At 48.5% G+C, this 25,509-nt stretch overlaps 1 protein-coding gene across 1 annotated transcript in view; it reads left to right on the top strand.

Moving 5' to 3' along the window:
• The window catches only part of LOC311231788 (voltage-dependent T-type calcium channel subunit alpha-1I-like), a gene marked incomplete at both ends in the record, with an annotated part of 346,702 nt that overhangs the window by 194,595 nt on the left and 126,598 nt on the right, over positions 1-25,509 (top strand). Inside the window, 2 exon segments of the mRNA XM_084318416.1 lie at positions 10,048-10,199; positions 14,932-15,117. Coding sequence (XP_084174542.1) covers positions 10,048-10,199; positions 14,932-15,117 — 338 coding nt within the window.

Raw genomic sequence — 25,509 nt, 5'->3', positions numbered from 1 at the left:
ACAGCTCCATGCCTTAATTGAATAAACAACTATTTGCTCATTACCAGTATGGTATTGTTTAAATTGTACAGCTTTTTGCACATCTTTATCAGGGAATTCCAACTATTCTGGACCTGAATGTACCAGTTAATTGTAATCCTCTCTCTTTCCTTATGTCTAGTCAAGCCAGGTTGTGGAGGAGAGAGACAGGGAGGAACAGGCTATAGACTACTTTGCCCATCCTGAGCCTGCTATGATGCAGGTGTTTTTACATCACCACCCAAAACAAGATTCAGCCAAGAGTGAGTGAGTACACTGGTCCACTTGCCCTGGTACACTTGTCCATGGCACTTACTACCCAGCTTTGTAGTGGTTTGGGGGAATAGTACAGTAGGTACGCATATTTAAGGGAACCGCAAGGATGGTGTACTGGTGGGTGGTGTCCGACCGATTGTGGTGGGCCGGTCTGGGCCAAAAATGCCAGAGCCGATTTTTTTTTGTCCCAGTCCAGCCCTGTACTCACCACTGCACCCTGTATGATAAAGTGGGTTGGACTGCTCTGGCAGAGAGGCAAAATAAGCATTGGTATCTGTTCATCTTTAAAGCCATTGCCGGAAAATTATCACCTTATATCACAATGTTGTTAATTGGAACCATGGAGCCTGTCTGACCCCATGGACCCTCTGTCTGACCCCATGGAGCCTCTGTCTGACCCCATGGACCCTCTGTCTGACCCCATGGACCCTCTGTCTGACCCCATGGAGCCTCTGTCTGACCTGCTCAGGTGACTGGCTTATGCTTTAACGTCCCCAGAGTACAGACTGAACTTGGAAAGTCAGCCTTTTGTTTTAATGCCCCGACTTCATGGAATGATCTTCAACTCTTGCCAAAAATTCAATACCCCACTAACCTATGGAACGTTTAACATGATTACAAATCTCCTTATGTCAGTCTTTGACATATTAATATATTGATCTTGATATTGTATTGATATTGTAATATATATATATTCATTTTGATCTTCTTTATTTCGTTTTTTTGGTATTTTGTTTTTTTTCACTTGGATGTCAATGGGCCTCATTCACCAACATTGTCTTAAGATTTCACTTACGACAACGTCCTTGGAAGGTCGTAAGAGAAAGCCGACGACAATTACGCCCGGATTCACCAACGCGTGGAGAGGTTGTCTTAACTTGCCAAATGATCACAGCTGCGAAACCCTGAATGATCGTACGTCACTCATTCACAAACTGTAACGCGTGTTCCCGTTTACTTCATTTGCATACAGACACGCGGCACGCCCATCCAGCTCATTATAATACGAGGGCCGTGTGCAAAACAACTGTCTGCATTGCAGTTCTGATCCCCGTATTCAACAGGTAGCGCTGGAGCGCTTTGCAATGGATCAAAATGAGATCAGATTCAAATGTATTGTCATCATACAGCACACTAGATATATGTAAGGGATAATGTATAGCTACGAGGTCATTGTCGCAAAATAATTGACCGACACAGAGTTTAAAATACCGAGGCGCCTCACCGAGTCAGACAGAGGGTCCATGGGGTCAGACAGAGGGTCCATGGGGTCAGACAGAGGGTCCATGGGGTCAGACAGAGGCTCCATGGGGTCAGACAGAGGGTCCATGGGGTCAGACAGAGGGTCCATGGGGTCAGACAGAGGGTCCATGGGGTCAGACAGTGGGTCCATGGGGTCAGACAGAGGGTCCATGGGGTCAGACAGAGGGTCCATGGGGTCAGACAGAGGGTCCATGGGGTCAGACAGAGGCTCCATGGGGTCAGACAGGCTCCATGGGGTCAGACAGAGGGTCCATGGGGTCAGACAGAGGGTCCATGGGGTCAGACAGAGGGTCCATGGGGTCAGACAGAGGCTCCATGGGGTCAGACAGAGGGTCCATGGGGTGAGACAGAGGGTCCATGGGGTCAGACAGAGGCTCCATGGGGTCAGACAGGCTCCATGGGGTCAGACAGGCTCCATGGGGTCAGACAGAGGGTCCATGGGGTCAGACAGAGGGTCCATGGGGTCAGACAGAGGGTCCATGGAGTCAGACAGAGGGTCCATGGGGTCAGACAGAGGGTCCATGGGGTCAGACAGAGGCTCCATGGGGTCAGACAGAGGGTCCATGGGGTCAGACAGAGGGTCCATGGGGTCAGACAGAGGGTCCATGGGGTCAGACAGAGGGTCCATGGGGTCAGACAGAGGGTCCATGGGGTCAGACAGGCTCCATGGTTCCAATTAACAACATTGTGATATAAGGTGATAATTTTCCGGCAATGGCTTTAAAGATGAACAGATACCAATGCTTATTTTGCCTCTCTGCCAGAGCAGTCCAACCCACTTTATCATACAGGGTGCAGTGGTGAGTACAGGGCTGGACTGGGACCAAAAAAAAATCGGCTCTGGCATTTTTGGCCCAGACCGGCCCACCACAATCGGTCGGACACCACCCACCAGTACACCATCCTTGCGGTGCCCTTAAATATGCGTACCTACTGTACTATTCCCCCAAACCAATACAAAGCTGGGTAGTAAGTGCCATGGACAAGTGTACCAGGGCAAGTGGACCAGTGTACTCACTCACTCTTGGCTGAATCTTGTTTTGGGTGGTGATGTAAAAACACCTGCATCATAGCAGGCTCAGGATGGGCAAAGTAGTCTATAGCCTGTTCCTCCCTGTCTCTCTCCTCCACAACCTGGCTTGACTAGACATAAGGAAAGAGAGAGGATTACAATTAACTGGTACATTCAGGTCCAGAATAGTTGGAATTCCCTGATAAAGATGTGCAAAAAGCTGTACAATTTAAACAATACCATACTGGTAATGAGCAAATAGTTGTTTATTCAATTAAGGCATGGAGCTGTTCCATCGTATTTCATTTGATACTAACTACTCAGTTCTTACAGATTTCAAGTATCCAAATATCAATGATGAATATTGCATAAGGTTTACACAGTTAATAGATCACCTTTTTGTTTTATATTCATGTTCAGAGAGGAGTAATAGTTAGATCGTTGTATGTGATTTAAATGGCAATTAAATCAATGGTGTGCTTGTTTGTTTGGGGAGTTTGACCTACAGTTAATGTGCCTACCACGTGAAGGTGCATGCTCATTGAACAGCACAGCAGCAAAAAAAAACAGTAGGTGTGTAGGTGGAGAGCTACCACAGATAGTAATAACAGTAAGTAATCCATACCATATATATCCTAATAGTTACCACCATACCTGGCTGCCTGTACTTTGCTGCCTGTTGTGAATGTGTTTTTCCCCTGTAGGATAATACATATGTAGGCATAAATTTTTGCAGTTGAGCAGCCGAGGTTGAGTAGTTTCTTCTGATATCACTTTCAAACTCCAAGTGATTTAGATCCAAAACATTTTCTAACACAGATTCATAATGGTTCTTCAGTGCAAGGGTTCAATTTACAATCAATAATCCATTGTAGGAAAATCCAGAACACTGTTTAGTCTGTGACGACGCGTCGCAATAATATACATGTATATTCCATAGTAAAGTACAGTTGACAGCTGCGTTAACGTTACAATGCGTTGTGTTCACTCATAGTTAAAGACAGCCGAGGTTGAGTAGTTTCTTCTGATATCACTTTCAAACTCCAAGTTATTCGTTGCAATGTACGCGGAAATGCTGCGTTGTGTTGCAATGTACTACATGCATTTGTCTGTGCGGGGCGAAAGGAAAGGCGCATTACCGTACTGGCATCCCGGCCTCATGCATCCAGAGTTTTGGCTCTGAGCGGCATCTGATCTGACACGAGAAACAGAGAGGACAGTCAGAGAGGGAGGGGGTGGGGCTTAGTAGGAGAGGTGATTGGGCCAGACCAGTGTCAGTATAGAAAATGAACCAATGGGGGGCGGCTGGGTGGCGCAGCGGAGATTGCGCTCGTCACAAATGCAAGAGACTCCGGTCTCGATTCCGGGTGTCAGCATTGCCTCCGGCTTGGGCTAGCCGTCATCCTAACTCATTGGCAGAGTTAGAGGGTGGAAGTCGATGGGTGGGGATTTGGACGTTGTGGACAGCGACTCCTACAGGTCGGTTGGGGGACGCCTGCACAGCAGAGACAGGAAATGGCGGGGGTAGTGTGAGCTTCCCATGCGTTACACCTCGCCACTGAGAGTCCGCGCTGGCAGGTGAAAAGATGTGACAGGCTGCCTCCTCATGTACCGGAGGGGACACGTGATGCAAGGCTTCTATCCTCCCTACAACCGACCAGTGGGGGGCATAGTCGAGCAACGTTCAAGACAGGGGAGGGGAAAATTGGAAACTCGAAATTGGGATGGGAGAAAAATTGAAAATAAGGAGAAAAAGTGGATACAAAAAAGAAAATAACCAATGGGCCACTGTCCCTGCTTTATGGGCCAAACCTTTTTAAATGTTTCATAAATCAAATTATATCGACTCCCAAGATGCGTCGGCCCACCGGGAAAATACCGGGTATGCCAGATTACCAGTCCAGCCGCGCGCAAGTATCATTATCACCAGTAATAAATCTGAGAGAAAAATTATAGACTGTGTCTAGAGACTTCAGAGTCGAAGGAGCAGCACACAATCCAGGACAGAAACACTGCTTCAACAACCCTCTTTCTGCAAATCATTGGGAAACTGGTTATATAATGTTAATATCAGAGCAATCAAAAAGACATATCATAAATCCATACACACACACACACACACACACACACACACACACACACACACACACACACACACACACACACACACACACACACACACACACACACACACACACACACACGCACACAGGACAGTTATGTGGGCATTTGAGCATATATAGATTATGTTATTAGTGTTAAATGTTATGGCTTTGATGTTGAAAGGTTTTCATGTTCGAGTGGGTGATTGAAAGTAGTGGCTTTGTGTGTGAAATTGCACCGTGGGCAGTTACCACTGTGTACTATAATTGCTGTGAGGAATAGCCTGTTGGAAAGAGGGGCTGGGTCAGCAGGGGAAGGGCCTCACCAGCAGGTTTCTCAGACAGGGCGGTCTCTCTTGTAGACAACACAAGGTTGTGGGGTTTTGTTAAGTGCTGGGTCAGATCCTATGAGGTGCCAGTGTTTTCCAATGGTGGTTTGAATTGAAATTCCCTGCCAGTTGACTCTAGACTCAGATGATCTCTATGCAGATGTGCCCCCAGGCAGATCCATTGTATAAGCAGTTTATCTTATCCAGACGGTTGTTTATCTCATCCAGACAATTAATGATGTGACACATTAAGTGGTTTTCTCTTTTAATCCTTTGTTCCCCCTCACGGGCCGTTCACCCGATTCTCATAAACCTTGCTGTGTGGCATCTAGGGACCAATATCTTGTATTATTTACATGGTTCATAGTCCAAACCATCTGACCGCTAAGATCTAATCACATTACTGTTACTGTGAACACTTTGTCTGATTTGCTTGAAGAAATACTGTAGTGGCTCTATTCTCGCAAAAAACAGGACCTCGAGTGGCGAGCCACGTAATGCGCTGCGTCGCAACACGGTCAACCCGGGTTCGATTCCCGGATCCGGCGTTCTTTGCCGAATGTCTTCCCCTACTCTGTCTCCCATTCCTCCTCTCTCTATCTCTACCGGACTGCCCGGTAGTAAAAAATCTACAAAAACGTAACTTGTCCGAAAGGACAAGTAACATTCAATAATTTTTTTTAAATAACAGGAACTCTACAGCTTGAAACAGGTAGACAGGAGATGATGTGTTACTTATGAACGCTTTGTCACCAAACATGACAAATATGTTTGTCGTACGAGTGTGATATGAGTATCACCATCATTGATACATAAAACATGGATTTACCATCTGGGTCTACTAGTTATGCCTGAAAATCACTGCCTAGCTCTGGTCTGTCCGATCTGACCGATCAATAGGTTTCCAGTTCTCTTATCGCTCCTAAACTCTGGTCTGTCTGACTGATCAATAGGTTTCCAGTTCTCTTATCGCTCATAAACTCTGGTCTGTTTGACTGATCAATAGGTTTCCAGTTCTCTTATCGCTCCTTAGCTCTGGTCTGTTTCTGACCGATCAATAGGTTTCCAGTTCTCTTATCGCTTCTTAGCTCTGGTCTGTCTGACTGATCAATAGGTTTCCAGTTCTCTTATCGCTCATAAACTCTGGTCTGTTTGACTGATCAATAGGTTTCCAGTTCTCTTATCGCTCATAAACTCTGGTCTGTTTGACTGATCAATAGGTTTCCAGTTCTCTTATCGCTCATAAACTCTGGTCTGTTTGACTGATCAATAGGTTTCCAGTTCTCTTATCGCTCATAAACTCTGGTCTGTTTGACTGATCAATAGGTTTCCAGTTCTCTTATCGCTCCTAAACTCTGGTCTGTCTGACTGATCAATAGGTTTCCAGTTCTCTTATCGCTCCTAAACTCTGGTCTGTCTGACTGATCAATAGGTTTCCAGTTCTCTTATCGCTCATAAACTCTGGTCTGTTTGACTGATCAATAGGTTTCCAGTTCTCTTATCGCTCCTTAGCTCTGGTCTGTTTCTGACCGATCAATAGGTTTCCAGTTCTCTTATCGCTTCTTAGCTCTGGTCTGTCTGACTGATCAATAGGTTTCCAGTTTTCTTATCGCTCCTTAGCTCTGGTCTGTCTGACTGATCAATAGGTTTCCAGTCTTATCGCTCCTTATGTCTGCGTGTACTTGGATTGTCTGTGTGTGGTGGTGGGGGTGTCATCTCTGTGGGCTGCTTTGTTGCCTCTGGTCCTGGTGGCTTCGGCTGGATCTTTCCCGGACCTTCCCTGAAGTTGGGTGCTGGTCTCTGGCGTGTGCTTTGGTGGATATTTGGTTGGTCTTCGTCATTGGGTTCCCTCGGTTCGCTGGCTGGTTTTTGGGGTCCCGGTGTCGTCTCGGACCATCCCGATCCTGCATGTCTCTGTCTGCTTGAGTGTTTGGAGTCTCCTTTGGCTGCAGGTCCTGGGGGCGTGGCCTGTCATTCATCTGTGGAGTTTGGGTGTGGGGGCGTGGCCTGTCATTCCTCTGTGGAGTTTGGGGGTGGGAGCGTGGCCTGTCATTCCTCTGTGAAGTTTGGGGGTTGGGGGCGTGGCCTGTCATTCCTCTGTGGAGTTTGGGGGTGGGGGGCGTGGCCTGTCATTCCTCTGTGGAGTTTGGGGGTGGGGGCGTGGCCTGTCATTCCTCTGTGGAGTTTGGGGGTGGGGGCGTGGCCTGTCATTCCTCTGTGGAGTTTGGGGGTGGGGGCGTGGCCTGTCATTCCTCTGTGGAGTTAGAGGGTGGGGGCGTGGGATTCACTGGTTTTCCTCGTGGTGGCGGGGGCACCGGGACCGGGGGGGATGGGGCGGCCCACAGGGGTGGCATTCCCGTCGCCGTTCATGGCGCACGGGCTGTTTTGTGTTTTCCTTCGGTCATGGCGTGCTTTATCGGGGGGTGTGTCTTGGATGGGGATGTGGTAGGGATTGATGTGTGTGGGGTGTTTTGGGGGGACTGATTGTTCCGGGGGGGGGGGTGGGGGGGGGGGGGTTCACATGCCGTCGAGCAACATTGTACTATTGCACTTATTTTATGCCATTATTAACCCTTTCACTGCCACACTACCAAACGGTTAACCCTTTCACTGCGACAATACAGCAGGTTAAGTCTGCACGTTAACATTGCACTACTTTTATTGTCTTTTATACCTATTCTTATGTCTGCAATGAGGATGATGTATGTCTATGTTCATTTTATACTATATAGATACTTTTTTTTTTTTTATCCACTTTTTCTCCCATTTTCTATATTTTCTCCCATCCCAATTTCGTATCATCCAATTCAACCCTCCCCTGTCACGAACGCTGTTTCTTGCCTCCCACAAGCCGGCTGCAATGTGGACTAAGTCATACATAGCAGAAGTCCCCTCCGGTACTTGAGGTAACAGCAGTCGCATCTTTTCACCTGCGCAGCTCGATCTCTCAGTGGCGAGGAGTAACGCGTGGGAGGCTCACGCTGCCCCCGACACTTCCTGATTCTACTGCGCAGGCGCACCAACCGACCTGTAGGAGTCGCTGTCCACAAAGCCCGATCCCCACCCATTAGTTTCCCACCCCCTAATACGGCCAATGTGTATTAGTATGAACGACCAGCTAAACTGAAAGCAATGTGGAGCGCTGGGCTCGAACAGGCAAGCCCAGCGTCTCCGTCATTCGTGGCGAACGCCTTGCCCACTACGCCACGTAGCCGCCCATACTATATAGATAGTTATCCATATTTATTATTTTTATATTGTAGAAATGTGTGCATTGAAATGTTTGTAAAGTCTCTACGACATTGAAAATGAGGGTGACCTCAATTGTCTTTTCGAGTATAAATAAAGGTTGATGATGATGATGATGATGATGTGTGCAGTACTCTGTCTGCACCTCTGCACCTCTCTCTCTTTGTCCTTTTCAGTTTATTGCCTATTTGTCCATTTCTCGGTTTTTCGATCCGTCTGTGACTATTTATGTACATTCATCTAGTCCAGCGTTTCCCAAACTCTTGGTCACGACCCAAAATGGGTCACGGGCCCGTTTTTAATTCTTTTATAAAAAAGCTGTAGATTTGTTGATTCAGTTTGGCACCACATACTTATGTGAATCTGGGTTTTCTACTCTAGCATACCTGAAAAACAAATACAGAAACAGACTAAATGCTCAGCATGTGCCATAGATGAAATATTATACCCCTTCTAGCATGATGTCAGGTCAGTAGAATTTCAAAATAAGTCAGTACAAATTAATCAGAATGTTGCTCAATGTTGGGGTTTAAGGTTGAGGGACGGAGGGAGGGGGTAAGAAATGGAGAGTTGAAAAAGGGGTGAGAAATAGAAAGGAGTAGAACATGTTTGTTCATTTAAAAGTGTTACAAAATTGTATGTTATGAGGTGGTGAGCAACTTAACATTACACTCTGATTATTGCTGTGATGTACTTTTATAATTAAATAAATACATTTCATATACATTTGAAATTCATGGTTTGTTGTGTTCTTTATCAGTAGTTTATAAATGCCTGTTATGGCACTTCATGGTGTATTTTTGTAAGTTTGGGTCCCGGGGAAACACCAAATTTCTCGTTTGGGTCTCGAGCTGAAAAAGTTTGGGAACCCCTGCTCTAGTCTGTCTGTCTGTCTGTCTGTCTGTCTGTCTGTCTGTCTGTCTGTCTGTCTGTCTCTCTGTCTGTCTGTCTGTCTGTCTGTCTGTCTGTCTGTCTGTCTGTCTGTCTGTCTGTCTGTCTGTCTGTCTGTCTGTCTGTCTGTCTGTCTGTCTGTCTGTCTGCCTACCTACATACCGATCTACCTACCTACCTACCTACCTGCCTACCTACCTACCTACCTACCGACCGACCGACCTCTCTGTGTCACGGTCCCAGACTGAGCCCTGTCTGGGGCAGTGGGGACAAGATGAACAGTGGTCTCCTGCCACCCTCTAGTGGGCACCATCAGATGGTGCAGGCTATTATTATATCTGAGTGGTTAAGTATGATTAATGTGATGATTAATGTGATATCATTATGCTTGTTGTCGTTGGCTTTCCCTTCCCTTGTGTGATGTCGTCCTCCTGTCTGGTTGTTGTATTTGGTTATGCTTTTTGTGTCTAGTTTGGTGTTTATCTGATTCTGTGTTTTGGCCTGGCTTTTGCCAGGTGTTGTTCATTATAATCAGTCTGTGTATTTAAATTTGGTCTGTCCTCCCTTCCTTGTGGCGTCATTACCTCCGTTACCCCTGTATCCTGTCGTGTCTCTGTCTACGTCGTCCTTGCCCTTTTGTTGTTTTGAGTCAAAGTAAGTTTGTTAGTATTCCGTTTTGTGCCCTTTGATTTTCGTGTTCTCAGTTCGTTTTCATCAGTGCCAGCTCGGCTGCGCCTTTCGCTATTGTTTTTTGCCTTGTAACGTTATCGCTCTCGTGGTTCTATAATAAAGGAACACTGTGTTGAGAAGAGCAATCTACCGTCTCTGTTTCCTCCTTCCATTCCGCATATTGGGTTCTCCTCTCCTCCCCTCGCCTCCCCATCGTGACACTCTGTTCTCTCCTCAGCCCCAGGAGCTGACAGACGTGCTGGAGATCAGTAACTTGGTCTTCACTAGTCTGTTTGGTCTGGAGATGGTGCTGAAGCTGCTCGCCTATGGCCTCTTCGGCTACCTCAAGAACCCCTACAACGGCTTCGACAGCGTCATCGTCATCATCAGGTGTGTGTGTGTGTGTGTGTGTGTGTGTGTGTGTGTGTGTGTGTGTGTGTGTGTGTGTGTGTGTGTGTGTGTGTGTGTGTGTGTGTGTGTGTGTGCGTGCGTGCGTGTGTGTGTGTGTGTGTTTTTAAGCCCAGATCTCTGAATTTTTTTCCATATCAATGTTGGACATTCACATTCTGTGTGAACAGTGTGGGGGGTAGGTAGAACCCAACATGCAGGATAGTCGAGGCAGTACAAGTTTCCACGGGTGTTTATTGAAGGAAGGCAGGGGGAGAAACTCTGATGAATATTCTCACTGATTCCTGCAACTGTTTCTCAACCCAGTAACATCCCCAACCCCCTGTCTGTCATGGTGCCCCTCTCACTGCTATATTGCTTGTTGTATGTATATTTATATTGTAATAACATATATTGTACGTCGGAAATGTTTAATCCTGAATTCCCCCTCCCTTCAAGAGGCATTGTCTCTTGCCTGGCCATCATTGTAAATAAGAATTTGTTCTTAATTGATTTGCCTGGTTAAATAAAGGTACAAATATATTAAATAATAATGAATAAATAACAAGCCTAGCTGACGACCAAACCAGAAAAACAACAAACCCAAAACTATAACAAAAAACAGGAACAAACACGAGGAAACGAGAAGATGCAGACAGCGACAGTAGCTCAGGAGGTAGAGCGGTCGTCTGGTAATCACAAGGTTCCCAATTCCATCCCAACTCCTCCCATCGGCGTGTTGAAGTGTCCTTGAGCGAGACACTTAACCCCTAAACAGAACACGACTTACGCTGAACAAGGACTGAACCGAATAACGAGGACTGAAATAATACAGGGGCAAAATGATAAATGAGACACACATGGGATGATTACATACAAGAGACACCTGGCAGGAGAAACAAGGCTACAAAGGAACTAATAGAATTACAACAATGGAGGAACACAATACAAAGGCATGGAGAAAACAAGAACAAAACAAAGACTACGATTAAACAGAGAATATAATACAAGACTAAACAACTAGACCAGGAACGAGAGAGAGAGAGAGAGAGAGAGAGAGAGAGAGAGAGAGAGAGAGAGAGAGAGAGAGAGAGAGAGAGAGAGAGAGAGAGAGAGAGAGAGAGAGAGGGAGGGGGGGGGACAGCAGTCCATGGCCCGGGCAGGAGAAGTAGAATGTTACAGTTTGGTCTGTAGATGCAAAAGACGCTGTTTGGAGCTTTCTTAGCGCATTGTAAATCAGAGTATTGGTCTATTATAAGGCAGCATTATACTGAAAAGGAATGCAGACTTACCCAAAATAGAAACACAGTTGTTGCTGTTCCTCTGTGTGGCTCCACAGCTTAGATGACCACACGTTGCCCGATACATGACCAAAAGGTTAGGGGTAATAATCAATCAAAAGTACTTATTGGTCACAGGAGTCATCAATAACATTAAATGGTGATCATTTTGGGCGTGGCTGGGTAGCGCAGTGGACTAAGCACTCGCCTATCACCGCAGAGACTCTGGGATCTAATCCAGTTGGCAGTGTTAGCGGGTGGGAAGCTGGTGGGGTATGTGTCCTGGTCGCGTCTATTCTTATCCTAACGCATGTTTGCTTCCGCGTTCGCGTTTTGCGCTCTGATTGGCCACTGACGTTTCTGGTCGCGCCAATCGTGTGACGGCAAGTTCTTTCGCCGGTTAAGCTTAGGCACTCTTTCGAAGTTGGTTAAGGTTAGAGTTTGTCTTAGAGCAGGGCGATAGAACGCCAGCCCTGATTCCAAACTCTAACCTTAACCAACTTCGAAAGAGTCGCCTAAGCTTAACCAGTGATAAACTAGGCGTTAGGTAGTTTGCTGCTGGTCGAGGCGGAAATGGGCGCGTCACGCGATTGGGCGCACATGTCACATGACCAGAAACGTCAGTGGCCAATCAGATCGCACCAGAAATGGCAGTGGCCAATCAGATTCGCAAAACGTGAACGCGGAAGCAAACATGCGTTAGGATAAGAATAGACGCGTCCTGGTCGTTGTAAACTGCGACTCCTACTGGTCGGTCGGGGCGCCTGTTCAGCAGGGAGGGGATCTGGGGGAAATAGCGTGAAACTCTGCACATGTTACATTCTCCTGAAAAGAAGTGGCTGGCGACTCCACATGTATCGGAGGAGGCATGTGGTAGTTCTACACCCTCCCCAGGCCGACAGTGGGGACCAGGAAGGGAATTGGCACAACGACAGCAAATTGGGTGTCACGCTTCCTCCGGTCCTGCGGGACCGGACGGCAACCCTCCTCCCGGTTCGGCTAGATCAGGTGTCGGACCGTCTCAACTCCCCTTCCATACACCCCTTCAAAATACAACATAGCCAACCCGTGGGCTGATGCAGATCTGGCATCAGCTCACTCACCTGATTATTATTATTTACTGCCATTTATGTTTATTATGTTTATTGTCTGTGTTGTCATTGTTGTCTCCACTTTGTTAGACTTGTGTTCCCCTGTCTGTGTTTTGTAAATATGTTTTAGTCTTGTTGTTCAATTGTTATTGTTTTTCCCAGTGTGCTCTGTGTTCTGTTGTTTCTGTCTACCACACCTGTGTCCTGTTTGTAATTACCCTCTGTCTCTAATCAGTGTCTGTATATTAGGTGTTGTGGGCCAGCAGTCACTTGCTGGTTCATTGTTAATTGTTACCGTTGTTGTCAGTCGTGTTTGTTGTTTTCTGTTAGTAAAGACCTTTATTATTCATCACTACGCCGTCTCCTGTTTCCTGTTATACCTCTCCGTTCTACACTGCAAACTGAGTTCCACCACATCATGCCAGCAAAGCGGCACCACCGTAACAATTGGGATGGATGAAAAATACAGAAAGCCCAAAAAATAAATAGAATAATTTTTTTTCTTTTTTTTAATGGTGATAATTTTTGTGAATACATTGTTCTTTGATGTAATGTTGAAGTCAACAAGAAACGGCTATCAGAATACTATTAGATTCCACATATATGCGTTTCCTGTAAAAACAAGAAGCTAGGGAGGGACTTGTGATGGATATTGATTGGCGTTTACAGTAGCCAATAGTGCTGAATGTGCATTACGGTCGACCCATTAGATGTTAACAACACTAATGTTAGCAACGTACGTTAGCAACGTTACACAATATTAGTAACGTTAGCTAGCAAGCAACCATTGAACATGTTTTCAATTTAGTTAAAGAGGCGTAGCTTGGTTACAATGTGCTGTAAATGTCAGTCTAGAAAGCATATTATTGGATGTTAAATGTATATACTAATTTGTGTGCAGGATCACTCGTCAACATTTCTTTATCGTTTTACAGGAAATTACAAACTCCAGATCCAGATCTCCAACTCCAAATACCAGAATACCTACAAAATAACTTGTTGGGACAGATACTGGCGTATAAGTGACAATCAGTGCGATAAAATAACATACACATCTATTTTGATTTCATGGGGCCTTTAATGATAATGTTAGCTTTGTTGACTTTGTTGACTGTTATTGTGATTAGCAAAGAAGATAGCGTTAGCTCAGCCAGTGGAGACAGTAGGTTACTTCAAATTCAGAAAGACTGTTCATCACTGCAACATAAACCACTCGGTTTAATCCAATAGTCCATTCGGAAACTTTGTATAATGAAATCTGGGGATGTCAGCTCATCCCTCTCCCACTGCCCAGTTAGAGTGACCAGGGAGGTAAACACAGCCTGCCCATAGCGCTTGCTGTTGAAGTTGGCAGTCAGGGTCAAAAGGGATAATATTAGTGTAAAAATAAAGAAATAAATAAACATTGTTAAGGCTTTCAAATGTATACGTAGATATTGACAAGCCTACTAAAAAATGATATTTATTTACCTGTTGTCTAGTAGCATAGTCCTTTTATCAAGAGCTAGTCTATCAGCTAGCTAAGGAAAACACGTCTCTATTACCATTTACTATTTTTGGTGGTTGGAGCTATACATTTAATAATAATAATAACTTTATTTGTAGCCTATAGCACTTTTCATACAGAAATTGCAGTTCAAAGTGCTTCACAGCAGTAAGAAATACAGGCATAAGCGAGCATAAAAAAGAGAGGTAAATCAGTAATAAAAATAATAAAATAGTAAATAAAACAGTGTAAAAAAGTGCGGTTTGATTCAGTTGAAAAATAGGCTAAACGTTTTAAAATAGAACGGACAGTAAAAAGTGTGATAAAATAGTTCAATAAAAATATAACAACAGAGCAGTGCATCGCTGAGTTTCTTTACAAAGTTCTAACATACAACATTTGTTGACCTTTAGATCACTGATTGGGCCTTTAATGTTATATAACTTATTTTGTTTTATCGTTATGTATGTCTGTACTCTAAACTCTATATATTAATTGTGCATGTGTGTGTGTACGTGTGTGTGTGTGTGTGTGTGTACCTGTGTGTGTGTGTATGTACCTGTGTGTGTGTGTGTGTGTGTACCTGTGTGTGTGTGTATGTACCTGTGTGTGTGTGTGTGTGTGTGTGTGTGTGTGTGTGTGTGTGTGTGTGTGTGTGTGTGTGTGTGTGTGTGTGTGTGTGTGTGTGTGTGTGTGTGTGTGTGTGTGTGTGTGTGTGTGTGTGTGTGTGTGTGTGTGTGTGTGTGTGTGTGTGTGTGTGTGTGTGTGTGTGTGTGTGTGTGTGTGTGTGTGTGTGTGTGTGTGTGTGTGTGTGCGTGCGTGCGTGCGTGCGTGCGTGCGTGCGTGCGTGCGTGCGTGCGTGTGTGTGTGTGCCCCAGTGTGTGGGAGATCGTGGGCGAGGCGGACGGGGGTCTGTCGGTGCTGAGGACCTTCCGGCTGCTGAGGGTGCTGAAGCTGGTCCGCTTCATGCCGGCTCTGAGGAGACAGCTGGTGGTGCTGATGAAGACCATGGACAACGTGGCCACCTTCTGCATGCTGCTCATGCTCTTCATCTTCATCTTCAGGTACTCACTCGGGTCTCTCTCTCGCTCTCTCTCTCTCTCTCTCTCTCTCTCTCTCTCTCTCTCTCTCTCTCTCTCTCTCTCTCCCTCTCTCCCTCTCTCCCTCTCTCTGTCAACACCGGAACCCAGGAGCAAAACTCAGAAAGAGGCAGGCTAGGCGAAGGTGAAACCCAATGATGGGTAAATGTATTATTTACGGGGCGAGGAAAAGTTCTCTGACGGGTGGAAAGAACAAAGGGCCCACAGACGAGGGGGGCTACTGGGGATGAGACTCACCAGAGAAGAGGGGCCGGGGCTCGGAAGGCGGGGCGGCAGAGCCGGCTGATTGCAGGAAGCACGGAGTCAGACTGGAGGCAGCACAGGAGGGAAAAACAAGAATAAATCACAAGCAATAGCTGACAGAACAGCAATCAAAATTGAATAGGCTAGAATACACGACCGGCTGACTGAGTTTCAGGGTCTACGATCTGGCAGCGTGGTGAAGTCTGGACCGGGTCTCTTTATGGCGGGCTAATTAGTGAGAAGATGACAAACAGCTGGCAGCCTGTCTTTCCACACACCTGCCTCCACTCCTGCAATCAAACTGAGAGAGAGAGAGAGAGAGAGAGAGAGAGAGAGAGAGAGAGAGAGAGAGAGAGAGAGAGAGAGAGAGAGAGAGAGGAAGGGCACTGCTTGGCTAATGGGTCAAACCCTTTAGTTGACTGGTTAGCGCTGTCCACCTGTGGTCTGGACGAGCCGGGTTTGATTCCCAGCTGCCCCCTAAATCCACTACATTGGTACCAGAAGTGGGATGGCGGGACCACGAGGCCCCCCGAAGGAGGAGGGTAGTGTAACGACCATGTATATTGTATAGTATAGTATTGTATAGTAGTGTACACATAAGACCCAGTGCCTCATCCGTAGCTAACACTGTATTGCACTATCGCAGGACCTTAGCATGTCTTTTACCATGCATTTTGTAAACTTTATGTACATTATACCTGTTATGTCTTATTCTTATTACTTGTATTATTGCACAATTGCTGCGGGCATGACCACCCGCATTTCACTGTATGCTTGTATGCCGTGACAAATAAAACTCTTGACTCGCTATCGCTTGTGGTCGGGGCGACACAGTTTGATTCGCTACAGTATCATCTTCCTTGCTGCTTGACCCCGGGGCTCAACACAGTGACATGTTTCCAATCAACTAATCCACAGGCCAACAATACACAAGGGCACCATTAGCACATCCGTCACGCAGGTTGCATATCCAGTTAGAATGTAATGAGAGCTCTCTCTCTCTCTTCCTCTTCACCTATATTTTTCTCTCTCTTAATTTATCTCCCTCTATCCACAATGTCTATGTCTCTACCTTTCTCTTTCTTTCTTTCTTTCTTTCTTTCTTTCTTTCTTTCTTTCTTTCTTTCTTTCTTTCTTTCTTTCTTTCTTTCTTTCTTTCTTTCTTTCTTTCTTTCTTTCTTTCTTTCTTTCTTTCTTTCTCTGTCTCTCTCTCTCTCTACAATGTCTATGTTTCTACCTTTCTCTCTCTTTCGTTCTCTCTACAGACAGACAGACAGACAGACAGACAGACAGACAGACAGACAGACAGACAGACAGACAGACAGACAGACAGACAGACAGACAGACAGACAGACAGACAGACAGACAGACAGACAGACAGACATACAGACAGACAGACAGACAGACAGACAGACAGACAGTGTGTATCACTACCATTCTCTCTCTATATCTTTCTCTCTATCTCTCTATCTCTCTTTCTCTCTCTCTCTCTCTCTCTCTCTCTCTCTCTCTCTCAAGCTCTGTGTTCAAACTGGCTATGCTGCTGTTTAATGGTCAATTAACCTTGACCTACCTGCCTGCTAGCTAGCTATAGCTGTAGCTTCAATGGCGTTAGAGCTATTCAGTTGTTAAGTCGTGACGTAAACATTTTCTGGGGCCAAGCGTCCTGTGTCCTGTCTTTTCAAGGATGCTAATGCCACTTGGAATGAAGGACTTCTTGAATATATTCCTAGTTGCCAGGGGGACTCTAGTCTACAGCGCGCCTCTGCAGGGCTCAAGAGCTCAAACTGGCAGAATAAAGGATGGGAGCTGTCTGCCAAGATACTCCTCGCCTTCTTCCATGTTCTTTCTGTCTGTGAGGAGTACAGTCGAGGGCTTTTGGGGTTTGCCCACTACAATGCGAGAGAGTTTATTCTTAAGTTTGCAGTTCAGGTGACCGAACCAAACAGGAAAATGAAAAGTTAAAACACTCTCACCAGCTCTAAAAATCTGCTGACTGACACCGAAGCCCTAATAATAATAATAATATCTTATATTTATACAGCGCCTTTCAAGAGACCCCAGAAGCCCTGGAGTCTTCTCAGAAGATAAAGTCGCTGTGAACATTTCTTGAAAACATACTCTGTGTTTTCAGAGAAGCTCACCTGACAATCTAAAGGCGCTCCCATAGTCGAGCAGACTGTACACAGAGCAGACTCCGCGGAGGTCCGCGCGGCTCTTTGAGCTTTCATAGTCGAGCAGATCTCAGCGGACGTCCGCGGTCTATTTCCTACATTTCTCGCACCAGTTTTACTACATTTCCCACAATTCTGTCTGTTCTACTGTACTGGCAGATCAGAGGAAACATTATCAGCGGGAGAGAGAGAGAGGGAGAGGGAGAGAGAGAGAGAGACAGAGAGAGAGAGAGAGAGAGAGAGAGCGCGCTTCACGGGCTCATCTCTCTCCTCGCGCCACCAATCGCTCGCGCAGTGTCACATTTAATGCAGTTCGATGTCAACCAAAACGCAGAGCAGTGTTTTGTGTGACACCAAGTCAGCGGCGCGGATGTCCGCGCGTCAGGAAATAGGAGCTTCGCACCTGTGGGTCTGCTGTCCGCTGAGATCAAAGCTCAAATAGCCGCGCGGACCTCCGCGGAGTCTGCTCTGTGTACAGTCTGCTCGACTATGGGAGCACCTTAAGACTGTACCAAGATATTTCAACATGTTGGCCATCAAAGTGAAACTGGCTCGGTTCCCAGATCTTGCTTGGTACACATGATTAGCTCTCCGGTCTTAGCCACATTGATTTCTAACTGGCTAATGTTACAACATGATTCAAGAGCCTTAGTGTGGGCCAGGTAGGACCAGAGCCTCAGTGTGAGCCAGGTAGGACCAGAGCCTTAGTGTGGGCCAGGTAGGACCAGAGCCTTAGTGTGGGCCAGGTAGGACCGGAGCCTTAGTGTGGGCCAGGTAGGACCAGAGCCTTAGTGTGGGCCAGGTAGGACCAGAGCCTTATTGTGGACCAGGTAGGACCAGAGCCTTAGTGTGGGCCAGGTAGGACCAGAGCCTTAGTGTGGGCCAGGTAGGACCAGAGCCTTAGTGTGGACCAGGTAGGACCAGAGCCTTAGTGTGAGCCAGGTAGGACCAGAGCCTTAGTGTGGGCCAGGTAGGACCAGAGCCTTAGTGTGAGCCAGGTAGGAACAGAGCCTTAGTGTGGGCCAGGTAGGACCAGAGCCTTAGTGTGGGCCAGGTAGGACCAGAGCCTTAGTGTGAGCCAGGTAGGACCAGAGCCTTAGTGTGGACCAGGTAGGACCAGAGCCTTAGTGTGGGCCAGGTAGGACCAGAGCCTTAGTGTGGACCAGGTAGGACCAGAGCCTTAGTGTGGGCCAGGTAGGACCAGAGCCTTAGTGTGGGCCAGGTAGGACCAGAGCCTTAGTGTGGGCCAGGTAGGACCAGAGCCTTAGTGTGGGCCAGGTAGGACCAGAGCCTTAGTGTGGGCCAGGTATGACCAGAGCCTGAGTGTGGGCCAGGTAGGACCAGAGCCTCAGTGTGGGCCAGGTAGGACCAGAGCCTTAGTGTGGGCCAGGTATGACCAGAGCCTGAGTGTGGGCCAGGTAGGACCAGAGCCTCAGTGTGGGCCAGGTAGGACCAGAGCCTCAGTGTGGGCCAGGTAGGACCAGAGCCTTAGTGTGGGCCAGGTAGGACCAGAGCCTTAATGTGGGCCAGGTATGACCAGAGCCTGAGTGTGGGCCAGGTAGGACCAGAGCCTTAGTGTGGGCCAGGTAGGCAGCTTTACAGAGCCTTAGTGTGGGCCAGGTAGGACCAGAGCCTTAGTGTGGGCCAGGTAGGCAGCTTTACAGAGCCTTAGTGTGGGCCAGGTAGGCAGCTTTACAGAGCCTTAGTGTGGGCCAGGTAGGACCAGAGCCTTAGTGTGGGCCAGGTAGGCAGCTTTACAGAGCCTTAGTGTGGGCCAGGTAGGCAGCTTTACAGAGCCTTAGTGTGGGCCAGGTAGGACCAGAGCTTTAGTGTGGGCCAGGTAGGAACAGAGCCTTAGTGTGGGCCAGGTAGGACCAGAGCCTTAGTGTGGGCCAGGTAGGACCAGAGCCTTAGTGTGAGCCAGGTAGGCAGCTTTACAGAGCCTTAGTGTGGGTTTTTTGATGCTTTGATCGTCACCAACAGCATATGTTGTGGACTAACGTTACACACACACACGTTCGGATCGAGGTGAAGACATGCTTGGATCAACGCAAGATTGATATCATATAGCCCTTACCTTGACTAGGATGTACCCCAAAAAGAATATTCCAATTATCTGATTGCATTTCCAAGTATTGATGTCCATCGTGTCGCTAACATAATCCACCACACATCATGCATTGGGAGCATTTGATTCTTCTCAATCCGACCGTTATAACCGCAACCCTTGCACAAAAAAAAAAAATACCCGGAGACATTAGATCGACGCACAGGCCAAGATACAAGGTTTCAAAGGGTGCTCGATACTGCCGTCTAGCTGGATGCGGCCGGTATTGCACGTTGGCGACCTCAGACTCGTTCCCTATGGTAACACCAGGCTCCCTGGATGGATAATGAATAAAAATATTGAAAACAATCCAAAAACGTATTAACACGTGTTTGGCACTCAACGGTTGGGGCCCAGAAACGTATTAACACGTGATTGGCACCCAAAGTGTTAAGCCTGAGCAGTCCGGTACCGGTATGAAATTAATATCACGTCATAAATAAATCAATACAGTCTGTATTAATTAATGTAGTCCTAAGAGAGAGGAGACCCAGGGCTTTCGATGGACATCGAAATTTCATAAAACTACACTACCCAGCTCACACCAGCCTCTGTCAAAGCTGTTGGACATTTTATTTGCGAAAAATTTTGACTTTATTTTTGTGATTATTTCTCACAGGTCAAACAGACCTGAACGTTATTGCCATAAAATACAACGTAGTTTGTTTCCTTACCTTTCTGTGAACATCTAGAGAAAAACACGTCTCAATCTGATGAAAAATGGTGGAGCTATGGACATTATAAAAAAGTAACTGTACTTACAGTAGATTTCATTCACGGTCTTTGCTGCCCTGTCACGGCCGCCTGGTGGTACTAAATCCAGATTTAACTCTGCCAATGGAAAGAGGAGATTTGGCCCGATCCATAGATGTATGATTTGGCCAAAATAAGGTAATTTATAGGCCGGATATTCTATATTTGTGAGGTTTCTGTCCTTGCGCTCTCACTCGTTCTGTTCCTTTAACCACCCTCGCTATGTTTTCATTCAGTTTCTGTCAATTGGTTCTATCCCCTCGTTCACACGTTTCTCCCCGTTGACGTCATCAGAGACGTCGCTGATTGGTTCTCTCACTTCCCCACGCTTTTCAATCAATCGATCCCTCATTATTTATACCCCGTTTCTCCCCACCCTAAGTTGTTGGATCGTCTTGTTTTGTCGCCTTGATTTGTCTCTGGATATTTTTCCCTGTTGCTGTTGCTGCTGCTTTTTTCTCTGTGCTGTTCTCCAGGAATTCCTAGAAGCCTTCGCTTGGATACCTGCTCCCGTGGCGCGCGCTCGCCTCCACTGTTGATCCAGTTCCAATTACGCATCTCGTCTGGGTGAGTTATCTTTTTGACTGTTCTTGACCTATTCCATTTTTCGTGTGTAAATTTACACTGAAGACTACCACCTTTTTGTCAAACAGTCACTCACCCAGCCATTATCTATTTTTGCTATTTCCTTTATGGATTAATATTTTGGGATCTACCATCTCCCTCTGTGTGCTTGCTCACACCGAAGATATTATTTCACAATTGGACTGTGTGTTTACATGAAGAGATTCACTGTGTGTTTGCTCACACCGAAGATATTATTTCACAATTGGACCGTGTATTTACATGAAGATATTCACTGTGTGTTTACATGAAGATATTCACTGTGTGTTTACATGAAGATATTCACTGGGACTGTGTTTGGATTTAGCTCTCTGTGTTGTTAACACGAAGAGTTTCACTTGGGCTGTTTTTGGAATTGTGCTCTCTGTGTTGTTAACACGAAGAGATTCACTTGGGCTGTGTTTGGAACTGTGCTCACTGTGTTGTTAACACGAAGAATTGTACACCCTGTTCTCCTGCTCGTTTAAGACTGCTCTGTCACTGACTCGTTCCCTCTCTCCCTCTCTCGGTCTCGCAACAACATCTGAGAACCCACCGAGAGGATTCTGCAGAGCGGTTCAGAAGTCAACACCTGCTTCCCAAGACAACCCTCACGGGAGAAGCTGCAGAGCAGCAGAACTTTGCCCCTTGATCATTGTACCTGTCTTGTTTGACTTGCTTTCCCTGTTTCTCTTATTCCTAGTACCAAATAAACAAGCCCTCGTATTTGGCAACTCTGAATCCTACTCTCTTGTGTCGTTGCGTTTGGGGTCGGTGTCAAACCATAACATTACGATCCAACCAACAATATGACGACCCCAGCCGACACAGAGAGGGTCAAAACCGCACTTGCTATTCAAGTCGAGTTGACCAGGGATCACGGTCTCCAATTAGAGCGGGCTGCGGCTGCGGTGCAAGACCTCAGGGACCAGGTCTTGCCTATGCAGGGTTCTATGGCCGCTATGGCGGGACAACAGTCCGAGATTCTCGCTCAGCTTAACTCGCTGGGCGACGCCGTTAACACTTTTCATCTCTCATACCCTTCAGGAACATTCCCCGCAACCCCAGCAGATCTCGCACCTCGGGAACCCCATCTCTCCGTCCCACGGCTGTTCGACGGTAATCCCGAGGAGTGTGCCACATTCATCATGCAATGTGAGTTGGTTTTCCGTCATCAACCAAGCCGTTTTTCTGCTCATGGGTCCCGAGTGGCTTTTATAACCAACCTACTTTCAGGCCATGCTGCCCAGTGGGTCACTTCCTCCTGGGCAATGGAAGCAGATTTTTTGTTCTCCTACCCAGACTTCGTGGCGGAGCTCCGCAGAGTGTTCCACCATCCAGCCCGAGGCCTGGACCCTGGAGCCCGGTTGGGGACCTTCCGACAAGGGAGCGGCAGGGTGACGGACTATGTCATAGAGTTTCGACTGGCGGCGGTGGAGAGTGGATGGAACGAACCTGCTCTTCGCCTAACCTTCATAAGGGGGCTCAGTGACGCAGTCCGGGACCAGCTCGCTACCAGGGAGGTGCCCGACTCCCTCGAGGAGCTGTTTAGCCTTGTCATCCGTATTGACGGACGCCTCCTGGAGAGAAGGCGCGAGAGGACCCGACTGTCACCTCCTGAAGCACCCCGGACTCCTGGACGCCCCGTCCCCAACACTACTGATGGTAACAGGCTTCCCCGTCCGGTGCGCGAAGAGGAACCCATGCAGCTGGGACGCTCTCATCTGAGCCAGGCGGAGCGTCAGGCAAGGCTCAGGTCCGGTCTCTGCCTCTACTGCGGAGGTGCGGGACACCGTATCGCCGACTGCCCTACCCGGCCAAAAGATCGGGCTCACCAAGACCCCGGGAGATCCTGGTGAGCCGTTTTTCCCAGTCCCAGCGCCGCGCACCACCTGACCATCTGATGAGCGTCACCCTGGCCTGGGGGGACCAACGTGCCACGGTGGAGGCCCTCATCGACTCTGGGGCAGACGAGAACTTCCTCGACTTCGAGTTTGCCACCCAAGCCAACATACCTCTTGAGGCCCTTATGAGGCCCTTGGAGATCTTTTCGTTGGACCAACACCGCCTGGCCGACATCTCTCAACGCACCGGCCCAGTCGTGCTGACCATCGCTGGGAACCACGTCGAGAGAATCCAGTTCCTCATTACCCAATCCCCCCTTGTCCCGGTGGTCCTGGGTAGGCCCTGGCTCGCGCTGCACGAGCCCCACATCGCCTGGTCCTCCGGTACCATCAGGGGCTGGAGCTCCTCCTGTCACGCCCGCTGTCTGCAGGCGGCGTCCTGTCCCCCGCCCCGGAGACCGGCTGGTGAGTTGCCCCCGGACCCCTCGTCCATTCCTCCCGAGTACCACGACCTCATGGAGGTATTCAGTAAGACCAGGGCTCAGGCCCTTCCACCTCACCGCCCCTATGACTGCGCCATCGACCTCCGCCAAGGGGCTCCCCTTCCCGGCAGCCGCCTCTACAGTCTGACTGTCCCGGAGAAGAAGGCGATGGATCTCTACATCTCTGAGTCATTGGAAGCAGGACTCATTCGGCCTTCCTCCTCCCCGGTGGCAGCCGGGTTCTTTTTTGTTGGTAAGAAGGATGGGGACCTGCGACCCTGCATCGACTATCGTCAGCTCAACGAGATCACCATCAAGAACAAATACCCCCTACCTCTCATGAGCTCCACCTTCGAGCCACTGACCCAGGCCTCGTTCTTCACCAAGCTGGATCTCCGAAGTGCCTACCATATTGTCCATATTCGTGAGGGCGATGAATGGAAGACCGCCTTCAAGACCCCCAGGGGCCACTATGAGTACCTTGTGATGCCGTTCGGCCTCACCAACGCCCCGGCGGTATTCCAGGCACTCATGAACGATGTCCTCCGTGACATGCTGGAGGTGTTCGTGGTGGTGTACCTGGACGACATTCTTATCTTTTCCAGGACCCTCGAGGAACACATCCTGCATGTCCGTCGGGTGCTGGAGCGCCTCCTCCACAATCGGCTCTTCGTCAAGGCGGAGAAGTGCCGTTTCCACTCCAACTCCGTCGAGTACCTGGGCTTCATCGTTGAGAAGGGCTTGACCCGAGCGGATCCTCGCAAGATCCAGGCTGTGGAGGATTGGCCGGAACCCACCACTCGGAAGGAGTTACAGAGTTTCCTCGGGTTCGCCAACTTCTACCGAAGGTTCATCCGGAACTACAGTCAAGTGGCGGAGCCTCTTACCAAGCTGACCTCCCCCGCTCTGCCGTTCGACTGGTCCCCAGCGGCATGCGCTGCGTTCCGCTCCCTCAAGAGAAGGTTCACTTCCGCCCCTATCCTGCTCCACCCTGACCCCAAGAGACAGTTCATCGTGGAGGTGGACGCCTCGGATTCTGGTCTGGGCGCTGTCCTATCCCAACGTTCTCCTTCCGACCAGAAGGTACATCCTTGCGCCTTCTACTCGCGTCGCTTCCTCCCCGCCGAGAGGAACTACGACACCGGCAATCGGGAGCTACTGGCGGTCGTGGCTGCGCTGGAGGAGTGGCGTCATTGGCTTGAGGGTGCCGAGGAGCCTTTTACCATCTGGACGGACCACAAGAACCTAACGTTCATCCGCGCTTCCAGGCGCCTCAACGGTCGGCAGGCGAGATGGGCCAGTTTCCTCAGCCGGTTCGACTTCTCGCTGACCTTCCGCCCCGGTTCCCGCAACACGAAGGCAGACTCTCTGTCCCGGATGCACTCCAAGGGGGCTCCACCCTCTGAGGTCCCATCTCCCATCATCCCGGAGGCCCGAGTGGTTGGAGCCATCACCTTGGGCATCGAGGGTGTGGTGAGGCGTGCCCTTCGCTTCCAACGTGCTCCAAGCAACGTCCCTAGGAGCCGTCTCTTCGTCCCCGACTCTGTCCGGTCCCAGGTACTGCTGTGGGGCCATACTAGCCGGTTCGCCTGCCACCCAGGCGTCCATCGCACGTTCTCCTTCCTGGCTCGTCGTTTCTGGTGGCCCACCATGCGGAACGACGTCAAGGAGTTCGTATTGGCCTGCGCGGTCTGTGCCCGCAGCAAGGCCTCTCACCAGGCACCCTCCGGGCTCTTGCAGCCCCTTCCCGTTCCAAGCCGTCCGTGGTCACATGTGGCGCTCGACTTCGTCACTGGTCTACCCTCCTCCCAGGGGAACACCTGCCTTCTGACCGTGGTGGATCGATTCAGCAAGGGGGTCCACCTCGTGGCCCTCTCCAAGCTTCCCTCAGCAGCCGAGACGGCGGACCTCCTGACGCACCACGTGTTCCGCCTTCACGGCTTTCCCCAGGACATCGTCTCTGACCGGGGGCCCCAGTTCACCTCCCAGGTATGGCGGGCTTTCTGCAAAGGATTGGGGGCAACGGTCAGTCTCTCCTCTGGCTATCATCCCCAGACAAACGGGCAGACGGAGAGGATGAACCAGAGCGTGGAGTCTGCTCTTCGGTGTGTGGCAGCCGAGAGGCCGGCGTCCTGGAGCCGTTTCCTACC

The sequence above is a fragment of the Notolepis coatsorum genome (genome assembly GCF_963971535.1).
Source record: "Notolepis coatsorum genome assembly, chromosome: 7".
NCBI lineage: Eukaryota > Metazoa > Chordata > Actinopteri > Aulopiformes > Paralepididae > Notolepis > Notolepis coatsorum.
Note: the sequence above shows the minus strand (reverse complement) of the source record. Positions and strands in the feature narration are given on the sequence as shown.